At 39.0% G+C, this 24,923-nt stretch overlaps 1 protein-coding gene across 1 annotated transcript; it reads left to right on the top strand.

The window, feature by feature from the left end:
- Positions 1 to 5,117: 5,117 nt before the first annotated feature.
- Positions 5,118 to 24,647, top strand: ZIM2 (zinc finger imprinted 2). Its single transcript, XM_063089935.1, is given in 6 exon segments — positions 5,118 to 5,496; positions 7,835 to 7,938; positions 11,264 to 11,435; positions 13,744 to 13,836; positions 23,789 to 23,965; positions 23,968 to 24,647. Coding segments are annotated over 6 exon segments (1,605 nt in total).
- The last annotated feature ends 276 nt before the right edge of the window (positions 24,648 to 24,923 follow it).

Here is a 24,923-nt window from a genome sequence, read left to right as displayed (position 1 = left end):
CATCTCCCAGCCTCTGCTGCAGCCTTAGCCCACCCAGGGTCTCTTGGCTCCTCTTCTCCTGACACACTCTTCAGCCCTGCTTCTCTGCAACTTCTCTTTCCCCACTCTAATATCAAGGAATCCACCACCACTCATACCTCTTGTAGAGACTATAATTTTTAAAAAAATATTTAACATATTAGCTGCTTTTGTCACTACTTATTAACATGACTTCCCCCATGCTTTCCATGAGAATTCCTGGAGGGGAGATGGAAGAGGCTGTTTGGATATAAAGTATAAAAACCACCTTTATCTAGCCAGGAAATTTACTTGCTGTTCTGTTTTGTTTTAAACATTGATAGGATTTCTGCATTAAATTACATAATACATCTGTTTTTTTCTTACTCTACAGCATTTTTATTAATTTTAGAGAGAACAATTGATTCTCCAGAATGGTATGCCTGTGGTTTTCAACTGCCACCTTATTTAATCCTTACAGCAGCATAGGAAAAATTGCCATCCTTCTTTTCCTCATTTTTCAGATGAGAAAAGCTAAATTCAAAAAGATGCTACAAATTATCCATGTTTGTACATCATTTAGTGGGGGTGGCCAATGTTCCAGAATACAGCAACTGTTTACTTCCCATATGTCAAACAAATGTTTAGTAATGAATGTTTAAAGTGGAGATGAAGTTATACTCTGCTAAAGAACTTTCTGGTCAATGGAGAAATCAGAAGTACAATTATGAATTATAAAGAAAAAATAATGACAACAAGAGTGATGACATCCTTCAGCCTTTGATGTATAACAAAAAAAAAATAACAGCTTTCAATAATCAAGAAAGAATGAAAATAAATTAACTATGCATTTGTTTCAGGAGGTTTCCAAAGTACCTTAGGCTAATAAACCAAAAAGCTGATAAAACTAAAGAAACCAGGAGTAAGAAAATAATAAAGATAAATTAAATTAATACATGAGAAAACAAAAATAATAGCACTGGAACTTGAACCTGGTACTTGGGATGAGAGGGGAGAAAGTGTCAATAAAGAAAAAAAAACAACAGAAATAATAAAAATGATAAACTAGGAATAGAGTAACATCATTTATTAGAAAGAATGAAGTCGCATACTTAGGAGATTTAATAAGGAGATTTAATATTCTAAGAATACTGTGCTCAATATATGATAATATATTTCAATTTAAAGCTAGTGGTTGATTTTTCTGGAAAAGTATTTTAAAAATTAGATTCAAGAAGTAGAAAACCTGACTAGACCAATGGTACTGGAAAAAGTCATTAAACAGAGCTGGATGGTTGCTCAGTTGATTAGAGCATGGTTCTGACACCAACATCCCATGTTTGATCCCTGTACCAGCCAGCTGCCAAAAAAAAAAGAAAAAGTCATTAAACAATTAATTAGTTAACATTAGATAGTCTTCTGCTTAATGGTTTTAGTGGTTTTGAGAGTTAAAAAATAAATGTTGAGTAAAAAGATATTAGGAAGAAAAAAAAAAAGTGCCAAGAACTACTGAGGTAGACTATTAAAACTTGGATGATAGGGATTTAAGATTAACATAAGACTGAGATAGCAAAGATAAAAATTTAAGTCAAGCTTTGTTAAGAATTTATAGAAAAGAGGGGAAGGGAGGGATGCTGAAGATATCCTCTGAGGAGACAGAGTCATGAGCTCCCTTTCTGTCCTTGTACCCTGCAGGTCCTTGACCATTCAAGGTCATATTTTTCCGCTCTGGTCTAGGAGAAAGGCTTGTGACTCCCTACTTTAGCCTTGGACCTGGCTAATCTAGGGAGACAGACTGGGAGGATTTCACAGTCATTTCTATCACTCTTTTCTTGGGATCCTTCCCTGAAGGCTGCAGACCTAGAAATTTAATTCAAGGGGTATCACATATCTCAAGAAGGAAAGGATAGCAAATTGGTGGTGGCAGGAAAGTTTTTAGAAAAATTTTGTACCTTTCTCATATCCTATGACAGACTAGATTCCAGCTAAAGAATTAAAGTGAAATGTTTAAATAAAACAATAAATAGAATATTTAATTGTTCTCTGAATGAACAGTGATCAGTTAGTCTTTTAATGTTAAAATTCTATAAGGACTAAAGAGGTGTGACACGGTTGGAACCTTTTTTTAGCAAATAGGACAAGGAGTGAATATCCTTAATTTATGCAGAGGCTTTAACAATCAGCAGCAGAAACACCCCAGTGGAAAAAAAGGGCAAAGGACACAAGCAATTTATTTATTTATTTATTTATATATTTTTTTCTTTTTTCATGACCGGCACTCAGCCAGTGAGTGCACCGGCCATTCCTATATAGGATCCGAACTCGCGGCCGCTGGGAGCGTTGCCGCTCTCCCAGCGCAGCACCCTCCTGAGTGCGCCACAGGCTCGGCCCGGACACAAGCAATTTATAATTGGCCAGTAAATCTGAAGAAAACAGCCATACTGTTAATCAAAAGAAATACAAAGATACATCTTTCACCTGTCTAATTGATAGCAGATTTTGAGGAATGATAATGTTCTTGGCTGGCAGAACTGGTACATAATTTGCAGAGCCTAGTGCAAAATGAAAATGTGTGGCCCCTTGTTCAACAAGTTATGAAAAATTTCAAGATGGTGACAGCAAAGTGTTAAACTAAGCTTGGGGCTGTTCTGACCACGGGGCTCTGTGTGACTGCACTGGTTGCATGCCCATGAAGCCGTCCCTACTGGCTTACAAGGTGGACTGAGACATGTAATTTTATAAACTGAGATTGGAAAGAGGAAATTGGTGGAAGCCCTTGGGAGCAAAATTTGGCAAATTGTGTCAGGAACTTTTTAAAAAGTTCGTACATTTTGTTTAAGTAATTTTTTTTCTGTTTTAAAATTTTTATTGAATCATAATTATACATATTTTTGGGGTTCAATGTTGACATATGTTGATCAAATCAATATTACTAGCATGTATATTGTTACAAATCGTACTTATTCTTTATGCCTCTTGTCCAATCTCTCTCCCTCCCCCTCACCCTCCCCCCCAATTACCCCAGATTTCTTCTCTCCTTCTGAAAGAGTAATGGTTACTCTGTTGATTGTTGCCTAGATAATCTGTCCAATGCTGAGAGGTGTGTTCAAGTCCCCCAGTATTATCATAGAGCAGATGCTTCTTCTGTCACTCTGGAATCGGCCTTGTGGAGAGAAACATCCTTTTCTTTGGTCTCAGCTGGTGACTCTCCATGTGTCAATGCACTCCAGTGGCTGGTGGACCATCTGCATGGTAGTTGCAGTGTCTAGCTGCTTTCATGGCAGTTGTGATTATTGTGGTGGCTGTGGTGGGCCACCCACATGGAGGTGATGTTTTCGGCATGCTCCTTGGTACTAGCAGTGTGCCTGGTTGTGGGTGAAGGGGTCCAGTCCCTGGCTCCAAGCCTCAGGTCTCCAGGTGGGCCCCAAGGCACTGGTGGTATGCCTGGTTGTGGGGGAGGGGGTTAGGTAATTCTTCCTGGAGGAATACTCATGTATCCTGGAAGGGAAATAGTGATGTGAACAAATACTTAGGTTCAGTGGTGTGCATTGCATTATGATTTATAGTAATGAAAAAAGCAAATGCCTTCAAATGGTAAAATGTTTTAAATTCTATCAAAGAAATAAAAGGTGTATATTTTAGTGGGGAGCAGAAAAGAGAAAAATTGTTTCCCAAAATGGCATCTTTGTTTATATTTTCTTAGACTGAGTGTAGTGTTTTTCGAAAAAAAAGTATTTCTCTATTTTTTTTTTATTATAGAAGAAATGTAAGTTCATTGTAACAGTACATTTAGAAATTAGAAAATAATTATGAGGGAGAAAATACAAAATTATTCATAAAAATCACTTACAATTTTACTGCTCATGGATAACCCCCCATACAGTATTTTGCTTTATCTTCCAGTGTATTTTTCTGTGCTATATATGAGTAAGCACGTATTGTACGTACGTTTGTTTCCTGTTTTTTTTCCACTTAATATTATTACCCTACGACAATAATACAGCTAAGAAATTTTTAATGAAATATACATACAGAAAAGGGCACAAACTATAAGTGTATAGTCCAGTTTTTATAAAGTGAACAAGCTGTTCATGTCATGAGCTCCCAAATTAAGAAACAGAACATTACCAGCTTTCCAGAAGCCCCTGATGCCGCCTGGTCCCAGTCACTACCACCTTTCTCCCAACAGTAACCACTATTCAGACTTCAAACATTTTAGATTCATTCTGCCTGTTTTTGACCTTTATGTAAATGGAATCATATAATGTGGACATTTTTTTTGAGCCTTTCACTCAACAGTGAAATACATTTATATTCTTTCACTCAACAGTGAGATGCATTTATATTTTCATTTCTGTTTAGAGTTCCAGTATATGAATATGTCATTCTACTGTAGCTCTGTCTCCTCATCAACACTTAGTATTGTCTGACTTTTAAATTTTGGACATTATGGAGGGTATGTTGTGGTATCCCACTGTGGTTTTAATTTATATGTCTCTGATAACTAATGAAGTTGAGCCCTGTTTTATGTTTATTGGCCATTTAGCTACCTTCTTTTGTGTAATACTTGTTCAAATTTTTAACCTTTTTGCTCGAGTTTTATCTGCCTTCGTTTTTGCTGATTTGTATTAGTTCTTTATATATTTTATATACAAATCCAGTCCATATGTATCATAAGTATCTTTCCTCATTGTGTGTAATACACAGTTGTTTTGACTCATTCTTTTGAAATGAAAATGTTTTTTTCTGTGGCTCATCAAATTAGTTCATTCATCTCTTTTTCCCTTCGGTGCCATTTCTGATATAATTCTAGCCTGTGCCTGTGGATTTTTCAGACCTAGGAATGGGACTGAGGCAGCATCTGTGTCTGTATATGAGAGAATCTCAACGTGTATTTAGTCCTTTGTGTGAGATGAGCTAATTCTCTTAGCTTCAGATCACCTCTACCCCACTATGCAGTCCTAACTGGGCAGGCAAATTGTAAGTCTCTCTATGTCATTTCTGTAGGTCCTGAGATTTCTGTATCCTTTCATCTCTGCCCACCATCTGCCACAACAGTGTGTTCTGGAGCAGCCTGCCTTTGAGAGTACTTCCATCCTGTAAAGGGCCAAGTTGTAAAGATGCAACACATAACGGGGGTTTCAGATACCTTGAGGAATCCCTACTTCTTTCGTCTACTTGATCTAGAAAAGAATCCAGAAACCAACCCCATAAAACATCCCCGTTCTCTGAAAGTTTCTCATCAGGAGTTTAGGAATTTTCAGTACCTGTCAGGGACCGGACCTTCCCAGGCTGTCAGCCAAATCCACGAGCTCTGCTGGAAATGGCTGCAGCCAGAGACCCATACCAAGGAGCAGATGATGGAGCAACTAGTGCTGGAACAGTTTCTGAACACCCTGCCAGAGGAAGTTCAGATATGGGTGAGGTTGAAACAGCCCAAGAATAGCAAGGAGGCTGGAAACCTGGTTGCAAACATGATCCAGGCATGTGGGGAGAAAGGTGAGATAGAAAGGAATCAACTGTCTGTTTCCGTTTATTGGACATCTGCTGTATGCCTGGCATGTAAGTAGGAGCTGAATAAAAATTTGTTGAATGAATAAATGAAAGAATGAATTTTATTTATCCAGTCTGTGTTAGTCAGGGTTCTCCAGAAAGACAGAACCAATAGGATATAAATAGATAAACTGGTATGTATATGAAAGAGGATTTATTAGGGGAATTGTCTTGCACAATTCTGGAGGATGAGAAGTCCCACAACAGGCTATCCACAAACTGGAGACCCTGGGATACCTGTAGCATGACTCAGTTCAAGTCCAGAAGCTTGGTGTAAATCGTGGAGACCAAAGGCCACAGAGCCTGGAGTTCTGATGTCCAAAGGCAGGAGGAGGAGAGCATCCCATTTTTAGGAGAGAGAGGAAATCCTTTCTTTATTTTCTGTCTGGGCCCCCAGCCAAATGGATGGTGCACGCCCACGTTGAGAGCAAATCTTCCCCACTCAGTTCACTGACTCACATGCCAGTCTTCTCTGGAAACACACTCACATATACACCAGAAGTAATCCTTTATCAGTTCTCTAGGTACTCCTTAATCTAGTCAGGTTGACATCTAAAATTAACTGTCACACAGTCTGATATGCCTGATGTCATGTGAGATGAGAGAAATTTTGGGTTTGATTTTTGCTTTTAATATTTATTATTCCTCTGAGAATATCTGCTTTGTCCTCCCTCCCACATTTCTTATTCAGCCTAAACTTTATTATCAACACAAATAAAGCAAAACAACATACACAGTGCACAAAAAAGTCTCCTGGGATTGCTCATGGCATTAATATGTTAAGTGTAATTTTGGTGAAAATTGATCTTTACATTATTTAGTCTTTCCATTCAAGAATAAGAATGATTTGTTAAATGAATGGCCAAATTTTAGATGCAAGAGGGCATAATGTGGGAGATATAAGGCCTGAAATTTCAACTTCTGCCAAAATGTGACTGGTCTCTTGGAAATTCAAGTTATTGTAGAGGAACTAAGGAGAGCATTTCAAGAATGTGGGAAGAAAGCCACTTAGTCTTCATAGTCCTTTTAATAAAAATAATCCTAACTAAAAACAAAGTTATTTGGTGTGTGTGTGTGTGTGTGTGTGTGTGTGTGTGTGTGTGTGTGTGTAGAGACAGAGAGAGAGATATCTCTGGAGGGAAGATTGGAGCATGGACAAGAAAAATGCACATGGGTATAAATGTAAATTATTGGGAATGTTCCAATTTTGGGGTTGGATAGTGAGTTCTCAGGTCTTAATTATACCCAGAAATATAAACAAACTAATTTAAAATAAATGTGAGGGCCATGCATGGCTTAATGCTGATAGCATATCATGAACTGAGGATTATGATTAATACAGTTCTGTGCACCAGCAGTTTTAAAAATAATTTTTACAATGCTAATAGTAAACATGTTGTATTATTGTAGGTGTTTTTATGTATTAATTCACTTACTTCTATTAACAGCTCTGTGAAATAGGTATTACCTTCATTTTATACACCAGGAGACAGACACAAAGAGTTTGAGTAACTTGTCCCCTTGGTTCCACAATTCATAATTGGTTGTCAGGATTCAGACCTAGCCTGTACTCTTAATCATGGTGTTATACTGCCTCAGGTGGACATAGTGGGTATTGTCCCAGGGAAGTTAAAAACTTGGCCAAAGGCTTGGAAGTATTGGTGGAGCTGGAGTTCAGGAGGAAGGAGATAGATCTCCCTGGGCTGTTCTTTAACAGAATAATGGAAGGTGCACTTGGAATAGAGATTACAGACAAGGAAGGTCTTCAAGGCTCAGGTTTCTGGAGGGAAGGTGGTGTGTTAATCTTCCAGATCAGTAAGTGAAAATGATGTAGGAAAGGCTCAATAATAAGAGCTGCCATTTCAAAAACTACCTACTGTGTGCCTTATACATGTAATGTTTAATTCTCACAAGAGCCCTTACAGGTATAGGTATTATCATTATGTCCATTTTACAGTTGAGTAACTGAACTACTCTGGTAATTTTGACTGGATAGTAAAGCTGGAAACCACTGATACAGAGGGAACTTTCATTTTATTTGGAAGGCAGTAAAGGGTCAACGAAGAATTTATAGTTGGGAAATGACCAGAACTTTCTTTTGGAACTTAGTATATTGAGTTGAGAAATGATTTCTATGGTCTTTCTCTTTACCATAGGAAGTCCAGGACTGCTGCTACCTCCCTATGGCAGGATGGGTTGATATGAGGGTGGCTGGTCACTTACTGTATCTGTCGGTGCGGCCAGACAGGACTCAATTACATGGTTATTTCTCTCTCCCTTCTAGGTTTTCCTTCTCACGACTCTGCCCTTACAGAAAAGAGAAACACCAGAAAACACCAAAAGAAGAACACAAAGATGTTAGACAACCTACCATCAGCCAGGTCCCAGGTGAGTTAGGCTTTCTTTTGACTTGGTTCTCAAATCTGGGGATCTTATCTTCCTGATTTCTGGACCTTCCCTATTAATAAAATCCATATCCTCATTTCTGTTAAGTCTTTTTATAACTATCACCATACTGAGCCTTTTCCCTGACTACACTATCTAGAATTTTCTTCTGACTCTTTGTATCCCCCTTCCCTGCTTTTTTTCCCTCTGTTGCACCATCAGCATCCCATATACTATAAATTTAATATTTTTCATCTTTTCTCATCTCTCGAAGTAATTATTTGTTTGTTTTTTAGTATTTCATTTTATTCAAAGCAACCCTCATGTTGTTTGGGCTATTATTGTCTCTTTTTATATAGGAAAGAATGCAGGCAGAAAGGTTGAGTAACTTGCTGAAGTTCACATAGCTGTTAAGTGGTAGGTCTGGAGTATGAACTCAGGCAGCCTGAATTCAGAGTGCACATTCTTAATCCCTTAGTTACTGCTGTCTCCTGCAGTGCCATTACCCCAACTTAGGCTGGAAAGATTTAGCAAATAAAAACACAGATCACCCAATAAAATTTGAGTTTCAGATAAACAATGAATAAATTTTTAGCATAAGTATGTCCTATACAGTATTTGGAACATACTTATTCTAAAAATCATTTTTTGTTTAGCTGAAATTCAAATTTAACTGGGCATGCTGAAGTTTTTCTAGCCATCCCATTCCAACTAAATTTTTAGATTTGCGAATTTGAGACAGTGGAGTTCATTGGGAAGCATGGACAGGCTAGGATAGCCTAGAATTTTTTTAAAAAATGAAATATAATGTCCTGCCATGTATTTCCTTCAAATAATGAATATTTTAATGAAATCACCAAACATAAAGCTTTTTTGTTTTATATAAGATTATAGAGATGGGACTGGTAGTACCATCATCTGTTTGTTCACCAATGTTTACTGAATTCCTACTTGCATTAGGCCCTATTTGAGAAAGAAAAGAATGTGCTTGAAACCATGTAGGTGGCACTGAAGAGTCACAGACCGATTGAAAAGGAACTTTTCTTTGAAAGTGATGTTCTGGAACATGCATTCTCACTGGGGGTGATATTGCCTCCAAGGGGACAAACGTGTTCTTAGGCATGAAAAATCATTCATTTTACATGTAAAGCACAGATATGCATACAGTACGTACACAGATATATAGTAAGTCTGCAATATTAAAATTTCATGGGAGTAGTATATTATTCTGTTTATGTGTAATGTCCAGGAGAGGCAAATCTATAGAAACAGAAAGTAGATTAGTGGTTGCCTAGGCCTGGGGAAATTTTTGAGGGAAATGAGTGACTTAAAGGGTACAGAGTTTCTTTTTGGGGTGATAAAAAATGTTCTGAAATTGATTGGGGGTGATGACTGAACAAATCTGTGAATATGCTAAAAACCAATGAATTGTATACCTTAAATAGGTGAATTATAGGTATGTGAGATGTAACAAAGCTGTTATTTAAAAGAAAAACAACAAGAAATGCAGCATCTCTGGTCCCACCCCAACCGAGTCAGAATCTGCATTTAACAAGATTCCCAGGTGATTTGTGTGCACTTAAAGTTTGAGAAGCATCTAATAAGTATGTATGTGGATCAATGCTAATTTATAATTATTCCAAAAAGTATATCCATGTGGTCAAGGACTGGAAGGTACTTTGCAACAATGAAAATAGTTCAAATGGAAATAATCCCTCCCAACCACACAAAGTATGTGGCCTGCTAAAGGTCCTCAACCAATAGCAGCTCTTATAGGGACATAATACTGTTGTAAATTTTTCATTCTTTCTTTTTCTTTCTTTTTCCAAAAATCTCCTTAATGTTCATGTTAAATCACATTTTAGAAACCTAAAAGACAATAATGAAGTTAATGTGCTGTTCTTTCTTTGGAACCAGAAAAAAAAAAAAATCACTGGGGGATGGTAATTAGAGAAAATTATCTAAAAAGGCTCCTTGGTAGGGAGAGAAGGAAAAAAGGTTGATTTACAGTGTTCAAGAACATCTGCTCCTGAGAGTAGCCATCTGTCCCTACCTTGTCTATGTCAGGGATCCCAAGTGAAGATGCTTCTGGGAACTGCTGAGGTAATAAATAAGGAATTGGTCTGGGTAGATTACGGCAAACTGGTGAGTGCCTACCCCATATAAATGGGCAGCTGTGACTAAGCTTGTGCTAATGGTGCCATGTGAGCATGTGGACCCAGGTCCCTGGATCTTATGGTTTTTTTTTTGCAAAAAGAGAAGCCAAAAATCCATATAGTAACATGAAATCTCCTAACTTTTTGGTGTTATTAGGTAATATTAATTTTATAAAAGGAGTTAAAAAAAACCCATGTGAGTAAAATAAACCCCTCTGTAGGAGCTGGGCAGCCAGTACCTGACCTCTAGTCTAATGTGATGTTCACTGATCTGCATAAGAAGCTTTAGAAAATTTCCATTACAACACAAAAGATGTGTACTAACAAAATTAGTATCATAGTCTTATGAAGTCTTCTAGTATCTGCCTTTTAAATTCAACCTTAGATTACCAAGAATGTTGTATTGTAACTGTAGTTTGTTAATTTGTATTGCTGGAATATTCCATGGTATGACTGTGCCATATTTATCTCTTCTACTGTAAAAGGATGCTTGGGTTGTTTCCAGATTTTGGATATTATCGACAGTGCAAACAAGCCCATATGGGTCTCCAAGAATACATGAACAAATATACCTAGGAATAAAATTTCTGGCTCTGAAGTGCTTTACCAATTTACGTTTCCCCTAGCATTTTATAAGAGATGTTGTGGATCCATGATCTATATAACCTTTGGTATTGTCAGAATTCTTAATTTTTGTCAGCTGAATGGATATAAAATGGTACTTTGTCATTTTGATTTCTGTTTTCCTGTTTTTTAAGAAGATTAAATCTCTCCATATTTATCAGCTCTTTTGAGTTTTACAGATGAAACACTGAGGCTTAACCTACCTAAACTCACAAAGCTTATAAGAACCAGAGCCAGGACATGAACCAAACTCTTTGATGCCTGAGGCTGAAGTATACTGCTGAGCTTTTTTAAATGTTTGCATTCTTGCTTTCTTTCTTTACAAAGTGGCTTAAAAGGATCTTTTCCTTCCAGCCCAAATCTGTGGTAATTAGCAGCAGGAATTGTCTCAGAAATGTTCCTACTTCTGGCAGACCATAAAACAAAGAAAGGTGCCAGGCTAGGCCCCTGTGGCCTCTGGATTAGAACACTTGAAAGATTTCTGCAGGTCTGAATGGCTGTTTCATGTTCAGTGCTCTCTCATCAGTCTCCTTCCCCCATCCCTGGAGTGGTTCTTGGACTTTGATCATCTAGAAGCATTTCTGCTGTTTTAGGAGTTGGTGACCTTCAAGGATCTGGTTGTGGACTTCAGCCCAGAGGAATTAAGCTACCTTAGTGCTGTTCAGAGGAACCTCTGCCGGGAGGTGACACTGGAGAACTACAGGAACCTGGTCTCTGTAGGTAAGTATGCTTTCTGCATGGAACTTGTTCTTTGCCCACTATGGCAGCGGTTCCCAACTCTTTCGTGTCTTCTCATAAGTAATCGTGGTTCATTATGTCAATGAGTCTCAACCCATGTCAGAGGCAATTTTATATTAAACTCACTGTTAACCTCATAAAATAGCTAACATTTATTGAGCACTTCATTTGTGTCAGGCACTGATTTAAATGTTCTACATGTTTTAACTCTTTCAGTTCTCCCACTAGTCTAGTCCTATGGAGGGAAGTATACTTCTTATTGTTGTTTTTGTTATTATTGCCATTTTACAGATGAGGAAACTGAGTTATGGAAAAGTTAAAGCCGAGATTTGACCCCAGTGATCTGATTCCAGAATCTGCTCTCTTAAAGTCATTAGATCATTAGATCACCTTTCTTTTTAATTTGAATATGCTTATTTTATTAACACCAACGGGGTTTGCTTTATCGGGTCTTAGCACAATAGGAGGCTCAAAATGATGTTTTTTGAATGTGCAATGGAATTGCTGAAAATTCTAGGAGGTCCAAAGGCTTCTACTGGATTCAAGGTTTCGGAGTTAGAGATTGCCAGTCTCACTTCATATCCAGAGGCAAAATTGTTTACCTCTCCTCACAATTGAAAACTTTTTGTTGCCAGTTGCAGGATTTTTCAGTGGCTTTTTTGGGGTTTTGAGATTTCCTGAAAAAATAGAATAAAAAACAAACACTATTTCTATAGCAGTAACCTGGTCTTCTTATTCTTATAAAGTCAGAGACCTAGTTGGAAGACGGACATACCTTACTTCAAACCAAGCACAAGGAGGTGTAATTTTAGCTATGATTTTTATCAGCCACAAGGAAGTGCCTTCCCAACATACTTTACACTCTTCTCTAGGTTACCACATTTTGTGACTTAAAATGTAGGGAAGAGTATTGAGAGAGGGAATAAATCAGTTTTATCTTTTCAGCCTGTATGCAGTGACCTGGAGGCATTTTGGTCTTCTTGTAAGCCCCTGGCTTCTTGTAACACTGAAGGTTTTGGGTTAATAGAGATCTTATACATCACCCAGGACACTGTCTTCCCAAGTGTGGAATGAGTACAGTGGGTTAAATGGAGGGTTATTTTAGGCAGTATAAGGACAGCATGCAATAATCCTTCAGTAAATGGGTGAGGAAGAGGCTCCTCTTCTAGTTTTCTTTCAGACCTTTTGATTGTATCAGGTAGAAAGTGTCAGATTGGTAATTAGCTTGTCTGTGCATCTTGCTGATCTTCCATTTTAGCAAAGAGTGAGCAGACTCCAAGCCCTGAGCATTAGATAGACAACAGAACCTAGCTAGCACTCAATAGTGTTAGTTTCTATTGTATTTATTATTGCATTACCCTCAGTTTTTTTTTCTTGCAAGCAACATTGGTTTTTATTTATAGAACTGATATGAAGCTTTCATTTAAAATAAACATATTCACCATGGCCATTTAGTTCAGTTGGTTGCAACGTGGTCCTAATAAAATAAGTGTATTCAAGTTAAAAAGAAAGGTGATCTAATGAAAAATATTAAATACTAAATACTACTATAAATGACACATAAGTATAACCAAAATATGAAGGTCATTCATTAATTTGTCAGTGAACTCATGATGTGCCAGGTCTGGTATAGGCATAGGGGTTACAAAAGAGATGAGAATTCCTGTTCTCCTGGATGTTATATTTGAGTGGGGAGAAACAGATAGTAAACAAGCACATAATAATGTGATGTGGTCTGCAAATGACTGAAGTTTAGAAAACAAGAAACTGAGGGAGGGAGAGGAGCAGCATTTGAAGACAAAGGGGGGATGGAGGTTATCACAGGAGGAAAAAGAACCATAATGTTGTTCACTTTTTGAGCGGCTACATCAGATTTCTCATGCTGAAATACAGAGCCCAGCACACTGTCCTCAGGCCCCCTTTTCAGTTTTTGCTCTGTAGCAGAGTTTTTCAACCTCAACACTATTGATGTATGGAGCCAGATCATTCTCTGCGTGTGGGCTGTCCTGTGCATTGCAGGATGTTAAGCAGAGCAACTCTGCTCTACCTCCACCCACTGGATGCCAGGACCACCTGCCTCTTCTTCCACAGTTGTGACAACCGAGGATATCTCCAGACATTGCCAGATGTCCCCTCGGGAGCAAAGTCGTTGAGAATCACTACTCTGCAGTCTTGGGAGCAGCTTTCATTTTATTTGCATGAGAGTTTTCTCCTTATTATCCCAAAGTCCTTAGGACCCAGGGTTGAGAGTTGCTGAACCCCCAAGTTATGAGTCTTCCTTCTTCAACAGGCCATCGGTTCTCTAAACCTGACATCATCTTACGCCTGGAAGAGGAGGAGTCATGCGTGATGGAGGAAGACAGTAACACAGTGATAAGTCAGGGTGAGTGGTGAAGGGGAAGCCCAAGGAGACTGGAATTAGGGTAGACAATACCCCCGCCCAGTTAGTTGGGAGGGAGGCTGGGAGGTGCTGGTCAGGGAGCATGCCTCAAAGCCCACCAGGTCAGGGAGAAGAATGGTAGGTGCTCTTACCTCAGGGGCCCTTTCTGCTTAGTGCTTTCTTTTCTCTTTTGGTTTTTTAATTTATTTTTTTCATTGTACATGTTTATGGGATACAGTTTGTTATTTCAGTATATGCATATATTGCATAATAATCCAATCAGAATAGTTAGCATATCTGTCATCTAAACATTTATCACTTCTTTGTGGTTATAACATTACAAGATCCTCCTTTCTGGCTATCTTGAAACATGCAATGCAATATTATTAGCTGTTGTCACCCTAGAGCACCAGAACTTATTCTTCCTATCTAACTGTAACTTCATAACTTTTTACCAGTCTACCAACTTTCCCCCATCCCCCCCTTCCCTCTCCCTTTCCCTGCTTCTGGTAACCACTATTTTAGTCTCTATTTTTCTCTTTTTTTTCCCTCTTTTTAATTTATTTTTCTTAACGGACCCATGATAATTGAATATCTTTATGGAGGACAATATTATATTTGGGTACATTCATACTGTGTGCAATGATATCACCTCAAACATTTGTCACCTCTTTGTACTGGGAATCTTCAACATCATCTCAGTAAGCTATCCAAAGATACACAGTAGTTGGTTGTTGACTGTAGTCTCCCTATATTGCTACAGACCACTAGATCCCATTCTTCCTATCTCTACAATTTATATCTATTGACCACCGTCTCCCCATAAGCTCCTTTCTCTTCCCCCCATCGGTCTCTAGTAACCACTCTCTGCTTCTTTGAGATCAACTTTTTTAACTTTCCCATGTGAGTGAGGACATGTGGTATTTCTCTCTCTATGCCAAGCTTATTTCACTTAATATAATTTTCTCTAAGCATATCCATGATCCTGCAAATGGCAGAATTTCATTCTTTTTTATGGCTTAGTGGTATTCCATTTTATATATATATATATATATATATGCATACCACATTTTCTTTATCCAGTCATCTGTTGAAGGACATTTCGCTAGCTCTTGGCTAGAAGAATAGAGCCGTGATAAACACGACGCAAGTATCCTTTCAACTTGCTGATTTCCATTCCTTTGGATATATACCCCATAGTGGGGTTGCTGGATTCTATGGTAGTTCTATCTGTAGTTGTTTGAGAAATCTCCATACTGTTCTCCATAATGGCTGTACTAATTTACATTCCCACTAACAATGTATAAAATTAAAAAAAATTTTTTTTTAATTTAATTTTAAAAACTTCTTTTTTTTTTTTTTACTTTTATTTATTTTTTATTTTTTAATTTTTTATTTTTTTTTATTTTTATTTTTTTAAAAATTTTATTTTGTCGATATACATTGTGGCTGATTATTGCTCCCCATCACCAAAACCTCCCTCCCTTCCCCCTCCCCCCTCCCCCCTCCCCCCCAACAATGTCCTTTCTGTTTGCTTGTCGTATCAACTTCAAATAATTGTGGTTGTTATATCTTCCCCCCCCCCCCCGGTTTGTGTGTGTGTGTGTGTGTGTGTGTGTGTGAATTTATATATTAATTTTTAGCTCCCACCAATAAGTGAGAACATGTGGTATTTCTCTTTCTGTGCCTGACTTGTTTCACTTAATATAATTCTCTCAAGGTCCATCCATGTTGTTGCAAATGGCAGTATTTCATTCGTTTTTATAGCTGAGTAGTATTCCATTGTGTAGATGTACCACATTTTCCGTATCCACTCATCCGATGATGGGCATTTGGGCTGGTTCCAACTCTTGGCTATTGTAAAGAGGGCTGTGATGAACATTGGGAAACAGGTATACCTTCGACTTGATGATTTCCATTCCTCTGGGTATATTCCCAACAGTGGGATAGCTGGGTCGTATGGTAGATCTATCTGCAATTGTTTGAGGAACTGCCATACCATTTTCCATAGAGGCTGCACCATTTTGCAGTCCCACCAACAATGTATGAGAGTTCCTTTTTCTCCGCAGCCTCGCCAGCATTTATCGTTCATAGTCTTTTGGATTTTAGCCATCCTAACTGGGGTTAGATGGTATCTCAATGTGGTTTTGATTTGCATTTCCCGGATGCTGAGTGATGTTGAGCATTTTTTCATATGTCTGTTGGCCATTTGTATATCTTCCTTAGAGAAATGCCTACTTAGCTCTTTTGCCCATTTTTTAATTGGGTTGCTTGTTTTCTTCTTGTACAGTTGTTTGAGTTCCTTATATATTCTGGATATTAATCCTTTGTCAGATATATATTTTGCAAATATTTTCTCCCACTCTGTTGGTTGTCTTTTAACTCTTTTAATTGTTTCTTTTGCTGTGCAGAAGCTTTTTAGTTTGATATAATCCCATTTGTTTATTTTTTCTTTGGTTGCCCGTGCTTTTGGGGTCGTATTCATGAAGTCTGTGCCCAGTCCTATTTCCTGAAGTGTTTCTCCTATGTTTTCTTTAAGAAATTTTATTGTTTCAGGGTGTATATTTAAATCCTTAATCCATTTTGAGTTGATTTTAGTATACGGTGAGAGGTATGGATCTAGTTTCATTCTCCTGCATATGGATATCCAGTTATCCCAGCACCATTTGCTGAAGAGGCAGTCCCTTCGCCACTGAATAGGCTTGGTGCCTTTGTCAAAGATCAGCTGACAGTAAGTGTGTGGGTTGATTTCTGGATTCTCTATTCTATTCCATTGGTCAGTGTGTCTGTTTTTATGCCAGTACCATACTGTTTTGGTTATTATAGCTTTGTAGTATAGCTTAAAGTCAGGTAGTGTTATGCCTCCAGCTTTATTTTTTTTGCTCAGCATTGCTTTGGCTATGCGTGGTCTTTTATTGTTCCATATAAATGTCTGGATAGTTTTTTCCATTTCTGAGAAAAATGTCTTTGGAATTTTGATGGGGAATGCTTTGAATTTGTATATCACTTTGGGTAGTATGGACATTTTCACTATGTTGATTCTTCCAATCCAAGAGCATGGGATATCTTTCCATCTTCTTGTATCCTCTCTAATTTCTCTCAGCAGTGGTTTGTAGTTCTCATTATAGAGATTTTTCACCTCCTTGGTTAACTCAATTCCTAAGTATTTTATTTTTTTGGTGGCTATTGTAAATGGGCAGGCTTTCTTGATTTCTCCTTCTGCATGTTCACTACTGGAGAAAAGAAATGCTACTGATTTTTGTGTGTTGATTTTGTATCCTGCTACTGTGCTGAAATCATTTATCAATTCCAACAGTTTTTTTGTAGAGGTTTTAGGCTGTTCGATATATAGGATCATGTCATCTGCAAACAGGGACAGTTTGACTTCATCTTTTCCAATCTGGATGCCCTTTATTTCCTTCTCTTCTCTGATTGCTCTGGCTAGTACTTCCAACACTATGTTGAATAGGAGTGGTGAGAGTGGGCATCCTTGTCTAGTTCCTGTTCTTAAAGGAAAAGCTTTCAGCTTTTCCCCATTCAGGATGATATTGGCTGTGGGTTTGGCATATATGGCTTTAATTATGTTGAGATACTTTCCCTCTATACCTAACTTATAGAGGGTCTTTGTCATGAATGAGTGCTGAACTTTATCAAATGCTTTTTCAGCATCTGTAGAGATGATCATATGGTCCTTGTGTTTGAGTTTATTAATATGGTGTATCACATTTATTGATTTGCGTATGTTGAACCAACCTTGCATCCCTGGGATGAATCCCACTTGATCGTGATAAATAATTTTACGTATGTGTTGCTGTATTCTGTTTGCTAGTAATTTAGTGAGGATTTTTGCATCTATATTCATCAAGGATATCTGCCTGTAGTTTTCTTTTTTGGTTATATCTTTACCTGGTTTTGGTATCAGGATGATGTTTGCTTCATAGAATGAGTTTGGGAGATTTGCGTCCGTTTCCATCTTTTGGAATAGTTTGTAAAGAATCGGTGTCAATTCCTGTTTGAATGTTTGGTAAAATTGTGCTGTGAATCCATCTGGTCCTGGGCTTTTCTTTGTTGGGAGCCTTCTGATAACAGCTTCTATCTCCTTTATTGTTATTGGTCTGTTCAAATTTTCTACGTCTTCATGGTTCAGTTTTGGGAGCTTGTGTGTGTCCAGAAATTTATCCATTTCCTCCAGATTTTCAAATTTGTTGGCGTATAGTTGTTTATAGTAGTCTCGAATGATTCCTTGTATTTCAGATGAATCAGTTGTAATATCGCCTTTTTCATTTCTAATTTTTGTTATTTGAGTCTTCTCTCTTCTTTTTTTTGTTAGCCATGCTAATGGTTTGTCAATTTTATTTATCTTTTCAAAAAACCAACTTTTTGATTCGTTGATCTTTTGAATTGTTTTTTGGTTTTCAATTTCATTCAGTTCTGCTCTGATCTTAATGATTTCTTTCCGTCTGCTAACTTTAGGTTTGGATTGTTCTTGTTTTTCTAGTTCTTTAAGGTGAAGTGTTAGTTTGTTCACTTGCCATCTTTCTATTCTTCTGAAGTGAGCATTTAATGCAATAAATTTTCCCCTCAATACTGCTTTTGCAGTATCCCACAGGTTTTGGTATGATGTATCATTGTTTTCATTAGTTTCAATAAATTTTTTGATTTCCTGCTTGATTTCTTCTTGGACCCATATGTCATTAAGTAGAATGCTGTTTAATTTCCATGTGTTTGTATAATTTCCAGAGGTTCGTTTGTTGTTAATTTCTAGTTTTAATCCATTGTGGTCTGAGAAGATACATGGGATAATTCGAATTTTTTTGAATTTATTGAGACTTGATTTGTGACCTAATATGTGATCTATCCTGGAGAATGATCCATGTGCTGATGAGAAGAATGAATATTCTGAGGTTGTTGGGTGGAATGTTCTGTAGATATCTGCCAATTCCAATTGGTCTAGAGTCTTGTTTAGATCTTGTGTTTCTCTACTGATTCTTTGCCTAGATGATCTGTCTAATATTGACAGTGGGGTGTTCAGGTCCCCTGCTGTTATGGTATTAGTGTCTATTTCCTTCTTTAGGTCTAATAGAGTTTGTTTTATAAATCTGGCTGCTCCAACATTGAGTGCATACATATTTATGATTGTTATGTCTTCTTGATGGATCAGTCCTTTTATCATTAAGTAGTGTCCCTCATTGTCTCTTTTTATGGTTTTTAGTTTAAAGTCTATTTTATCAGATATAAGAATAGCTACTCCAGCTCGTTTTTCTTTTCTGTTTGCATGGTAAATCTTTTTCCATCCTTTCACTCTTAGTCTGTGTGAATCTTTATGTGTGAGGTGGGTCTCTTGTAGGCAGCATATAGTTGGGTCCTGCTTTTTGATCCAGTCAGCCAGTCTGTGTCTTTTAATTGGGGAATTTAAGCCTTTTACATTAAGAGTTGTTATTGAAAGGTGTTGATTTATTCCTAGCATTTTATTGGTTGTTTGGTTGTCTTAAGTGTCTTTTGTTCCTTGCTTTCTGATTTACTGTTTGTTTTCTGTGTTTGTTGGTTCCGTAGGTTGTAGATAGTGTTTTTGTTAGCTTGTTTTCTCTTCATGAATGCCATTTTTATTATACTAGCGGGTTTAGATTTTTCTTGGGTTTTTATGGCAGTGGTAGTTATTTTTCAGGAACCAAACCCAGTACTCCCTTGAGAATTTCTTGTAAGGGTGGTCTTGTGGTAGTGAACTCCCGCAGTTTTTGTTTGTCTGAGAAATATACTATTTGCCCCTCATTTCGGAAGGATAGCCTTGCAGGGTAGAGTATTCTTGGCTGGCAATCTTTGTCTTTTAGTATTTTGAAAATATCATCCCATTCCTTTCTAGCTTTTAGGGTTGGTGATGAAAAGTCTGATGTTAACCTGATTGGGGCTCCCTTATAGGTGATTTGACGCTTCTCTCTTGCAGCTTTTAAGATTCTCTCTTTGTCTCTGAGTTTTGCCAATTTGACTATGACATGTCTTGCAGAAGGTCTTTTTGGGTTGAATACATTTGGAGATCGTTGAGCTTCCTGGATCTGAAGATCTGTGGTTTTTCCTATACCTGGGAAGTTTTCTGCCACTATTTTGTTGAATATGTTTTCAATGGAATCTCCATTTTCCTCCCCTTCTGGAATACCCATGACTCGGTTATTTGATCGCTTAAGGTTGTCTGATATCTCTCTCAGATTTTCTTCAATGTCCTTGATTCTTTTTTCTTTCTTTTTGTCTGCTTGTGTTATTTCAAACAGCCCATCTTCAAGTTCAGAGGTTCTCTCTTCAACTTCGACAAGCCTGCTGGTTAAACTCTCCGTTGTGTTTTTTATTTCGTTGAATAACTTCTTCAGTTCAGCAAGTTCTGCTACATTTTTTTTCAGGTCATTGATTTCCTTGTACATTTCCTCTTTCAGATCCTGTATACTTTTCCTCATTTCATCATGATGTCTAGCTGAGTTTTCTTGTATCTCATTCAGTTTCCTTAGAATTATCACTCGAAATTCCTTGTCAGTTATTTCAAGGGCTTCTTGTTCTATAGGATCTAGAGTATGAGATTTATTAACTTTTGGTGGTGTACTTTCTTGATTTTTTTGTATTTCTGGTATCTTTTTTTTGGTGTTTATTCATTGTGGCCGGGGGTTTCACAGTCCACCGTTTTGAGACTAATGACTAACTAGGGTGTTGCTGTGGTTGCCAATTTCGTATGGCTCCCTCCGTGACTGCTCAGTTGGCCTCTAGTCCCTTGTGTGTGGTTGCCTCGGGTCTTGGGCTTCTCCGGGGAGCCACCTTTCTGGTCAGCTTGGACTCTGCTGGGCTGGTGGATCACGTACCACAGGGTGTGTGATCTCTGTTGAGCTTTCACTTCCTGTGCAGGACTTCTCCCTGTTCCATGTGCTCTGGCCCAGGCTGTTAGATCTTGCAATAGCGACCCCACCGGGTGTGTGGTTTTTTTCGAGTCTCCGCCTCCCTGGCCGCATGTCTCCCCACTCTGTGCGCACTGTGCTGGGCTGGGGGGTGTCTTCTGCACCCCTCCTCTATCAGCTGGGCCTTCAAGACCCTGCTCGGCACCGCCTCGCCCAGGAAGTCTACCAGGTTTCTGCTGGGCACAGACGACCGGTCTTTCTGGGTGCCTTTGTAGCACTATGTAGATCTTTCTCGGGTCTTGTTCACCTTTGTATCCCCCCAGTATAAACCGAGTCTAGCGCCCACCTGCAGCCTGGTCTCCAGCAGGTTCAAGCGGACCTGGGAACTCTCCTACCACACTATTCCCAACCAGAAATTCGTTAGGCTTTTTTCCAAACTGGTGGCCGCAGAGATGGTATCTGCCTCCCAGTAACAGGGAGTTTACCTGGGGCCGGAGTCCAGGGTATGGTGGAGTGACAGTCGGCCCGCCTGTACTTCCTTGCCCTCCCGACACTGGCCCAGGACGCCCTCCGCCACCAGCCCCGCCAGAGAACCACCGAGGGAGTGGGAGCGAAGGCCGGTCCGCAGGCTCCGGAAAGCCTGGCGCCAGGCCCGCAAGTGGGAGGGCTCAGTGATGGCCGAGCAGGGCGGAGCTGCCCGCACCTGGGAAAATGGAGGCAGCACCTTGCGGTGAGTGGCCTGGTGGTGCAGGCGGGAGCCGCGTGGGCATCCACCTCCCGAACAGAGCTGTGCCAGGGGACACTCACAGTGCTGTGCCAGGTCGGGTGCTCACTCTCTGTCTCTGGTTTGTCGCCTTTCCCAGTTCTCGGCTGCTGCCGCCTCAGGCTGTTCAGTCGCGGCGCGGCTCGGGCGCTCCCAGGAATCTTCTTTAATGCCGGCCTGAAACCTCGAATCCTGAATAGGGCAGCTGGCCGCCTTCAGCGCGGCCCCGGCCTCCGGGATCCTGGCTGCATCCACAGCAGGCCTGGCGCCGTGTTCCCTGTTTCGAGACTCGCTTTTGCAGCTAAGAAACAGTTCTTTTCCTGCTCCACACTTCAAAGCTGTTGCCTGTAAAATCGCAACTTTATGTACTTTTAAATAGCTTTTTGAAAATAATCCTGAATTTTTATGCTCTCCAGAAAACCTCTAGTCAAGAGAGACTATGTCTCTTCTCCCAGAGTCAGGAGAGGAGATCCTTATTTTATTTTTTAATTGACATGTAATAATTGTACATATCCAGCCATAAAAAAGAATGAAATCCTGTCATTTGTGGCAACGTGGATGAGCCTGTAAGACATTTCTTTTATTGAAGTGTAATTGATTTTATATATCTGTGGGGTGTAGCATTGAATGTCATTTCTTGTCTGCAATATGTGATGCTTAAATCAGGATAATTAGTATATTCAGCATTACAGAATGTAATCATTTTTTGTGGCAGTTTACCAATTTCTTGTTAACCCCCCTCTCCCTCCCCCTTTCCCACCTCTGGTAGCCTCAGTTCTGTTTTCTCCTTTTGAAAGCTCTGTGTATTACTGTGATTGTTTTATCTTTCTTTCTTTCTTTTATTTATTTATTTGTTTATTTTTTTAAACTCCCATTTATGAGTGAGGACATGTGGTATTTCTCTTTCTATGCCTGGCTTATTTCACTTAACATAATTTTCTTCAAGTTCATGTTGCTGCAAATAGCAGAATTTCATTTTTTTTATGGCAGAGTCGTATTCCATTGTGTATATGTTACACATTTTCCTTATCCAGTCGTCTGTCAGAGCCTGTTGGACATTATGTTAAGTGAAATAATTCAGGCACAGACAGATAAAAATCACATTTTCTCACTCATATGTGGGAGCTAAAAAATGTTGAGCTCATAGAAGAAGAGAGTAGAATTGTGGTTACTAGAGCTGGGAAGGGTGCGGGAGATAGGAAGAAGTTGGTTAACAAATACAAAACTACAGCTGTATGGGAAAAATAAAAGTTTTAGAGGTCTACAGTAGTGCTAGGAGTCTATAATTAATAATTTATTGTATGGTTTCAAATGACCAGAAAAGAAGAGCTCAAGTACTCCCATCACAAATAAATTATAAAGTTTTGCGTTGATGGGTATGCTCATTACTCTGATTTTATCATCACATATTGATTAGAGTACTTTTTTCCAGATTTCTGACAACCATCTGGGTTGGGTAATGCCTTGCACAAAATAGGCATTTAATAAATGTTGCATTGAAAGGAATTAGTTGGTCGGCTTTGTAGATTGGGGTAAAACCAGAGATTGGGAGCCAAGAGGAGAGTTAGAATCCTTTTGCTTTATTCTGAGCAAGGAGGTTGTTGACCAGTGTTTATTCTGGTGTTTCCTCAGTGGTCCTGAAGACTCATGGTCATAGGTGTTTCTTTCTTTTTTTGTGTGTGTTGTTTTTAAAGTTTCTGTGGTAAAATCTGGTTGAGAGATGCCACATTCTGTACCTTCGCTCTTTCAGATTTGAGGTGCATATTAAAGTTCTGAAGAGTCCTACAGGAATGAAACCTGCTTAACTTGTATCATACAGTATTTCTCAAATTAACTTGACAGTGGAACCCGTTTTAGGGTCACAGCTATTAGTTTTTCAGAATATTAGAGATCTACAAAGCATGGTTTGGAAAATGCTGACAAACCCCAATCTCAGTTCTTTCTCTGGTTTCCTCCTCATTCTACTGTCTATGGAATCTCTGTCAATATGAAGTCCTCCATGGTCCCTTTTCTGCCTCTTCCTCACCCTTTCTTGCTTACTGTCCTTTCCATCCTTTTCCCACTTTCTCCTTAGGTTCCCACAAAACTCTCAAATCTCCATTAGACCTGTTCCATTGTCTTTGGTCCCTTCTGTTTCTACTATAATGGAGTGTCTGTCCAAGTAGAAAGAGTAGAGGAACCTTTACATTTCTTCTAGATTGGGAGAAGAGACCTGAAACCAAAGAACTAATTCCAGAACAAAGTCTACCTATAGAAAAATCATCCTTGGGGGCAGGTTTGGAGGCTCTGGCAGTGGGTAACTTCTCACACATCTTTGTAGGAAAATCTTTTTGTGATGACCTGTCGGAATCACACCAGGGCAACCAGGAGAAACTTCTGCATCCTGTAACAATGAGTGACCCTAAGACCCTTGCTTAGGAAAGAAGTTGTGGTAGTGATGAATTTGAGGAAAGCTCTAATCTTACTGAGCAACCAGAAAGTCCTCTAGGAAAAGATCCCAAGAGTGTATTACTCCTGGAATATATACCAGTCCTCAGCCAGTACACAATGAGCCTCTTCTCCAAGATACCAAACACAACAGATGCAAATTTTGCAAAAGAACCTTTAGCACCAAAACGGCCCTTGGGAGACATGAGCAGATCCATACTGGGAAGAAACACTTCAAATGTAAACAATATAGTGAAATCTTCTATCTCATGCCATACCTCCCGAGATATCGGAGCACTTATTCTGGTGAGAAGCTCTCTGGATGCAACGAAGGTGGAAAGTCTTTCATCCAGCGTGCAATTCTCTGTGGGCGTGTAAGAATTTATAGTCAGGAGGACTGCTATGAATGTTTTCACTATGGCAAAGCCTTTATCCAGGATGTGCATTCTTTTCAACATCTCAAAGACCATCAGGCAGCAAGAGCCCTTCCCCCTAGGTTGCCCTGCAACAAGACATATTAAATTAGCTATCGGTGGAAACATGACTATGTTGGAGAGAGAGCCTGCCAGTGTTGCGACTGTGGCAAAACCTTCAGTCAGAGGTCACGTCTCAGTCAGCATTATTGGATTCATGCTCAAGAGAGGCCTTACCAGTGTCAGCTGTGTGGGAAATGTTTCAGCCTACCCTCAGACCTCACTCAACATTATCAACTCCATGCTCAAGAGAAACCCGTTGAGTGCAATGACTGTTGAGAAACCTTCAGTCAGAGAACATACTTTTCTCAACATCCTTGGCTTCGTCCTAGAGAGAGAGTGTTCTGACTTTGAGAAGGCCTTGCACCAACCTTCACACCTTATTAACAACTTGAATATTAATTATGGTGTGGTCAAAAAATCGTGAATGGCTGCAAGGGAATAGGACAACCTCTTTGCAAGAAGGGTTTCAGCGTGTGTGTCAGTAGTCACACAGGCAAAAAGCTTACGAAGAATATTTTTGTTGCACAGGAAGCTAATAGACTGCACTTTTTC

This window comes from Cynocephalus volans, chromosome 3 (assembly GCF_027409185.1).
Source record: "Cynocephalus volans isolate mCynVol1 chromosome 3, mCynVol1.pri, whole genome shotgun sequence".
Taxonomy (NCBI): domain Eukaryota; kingdom Metazoa; phylum Chordata; class Mammalia; order Dermoptera; family Cynocephalidae; genus Cynocephalus; species Cynocephalus volans.
This window is presented reverse-complemented; position numbering and strand designations above follow the sequence as displayed.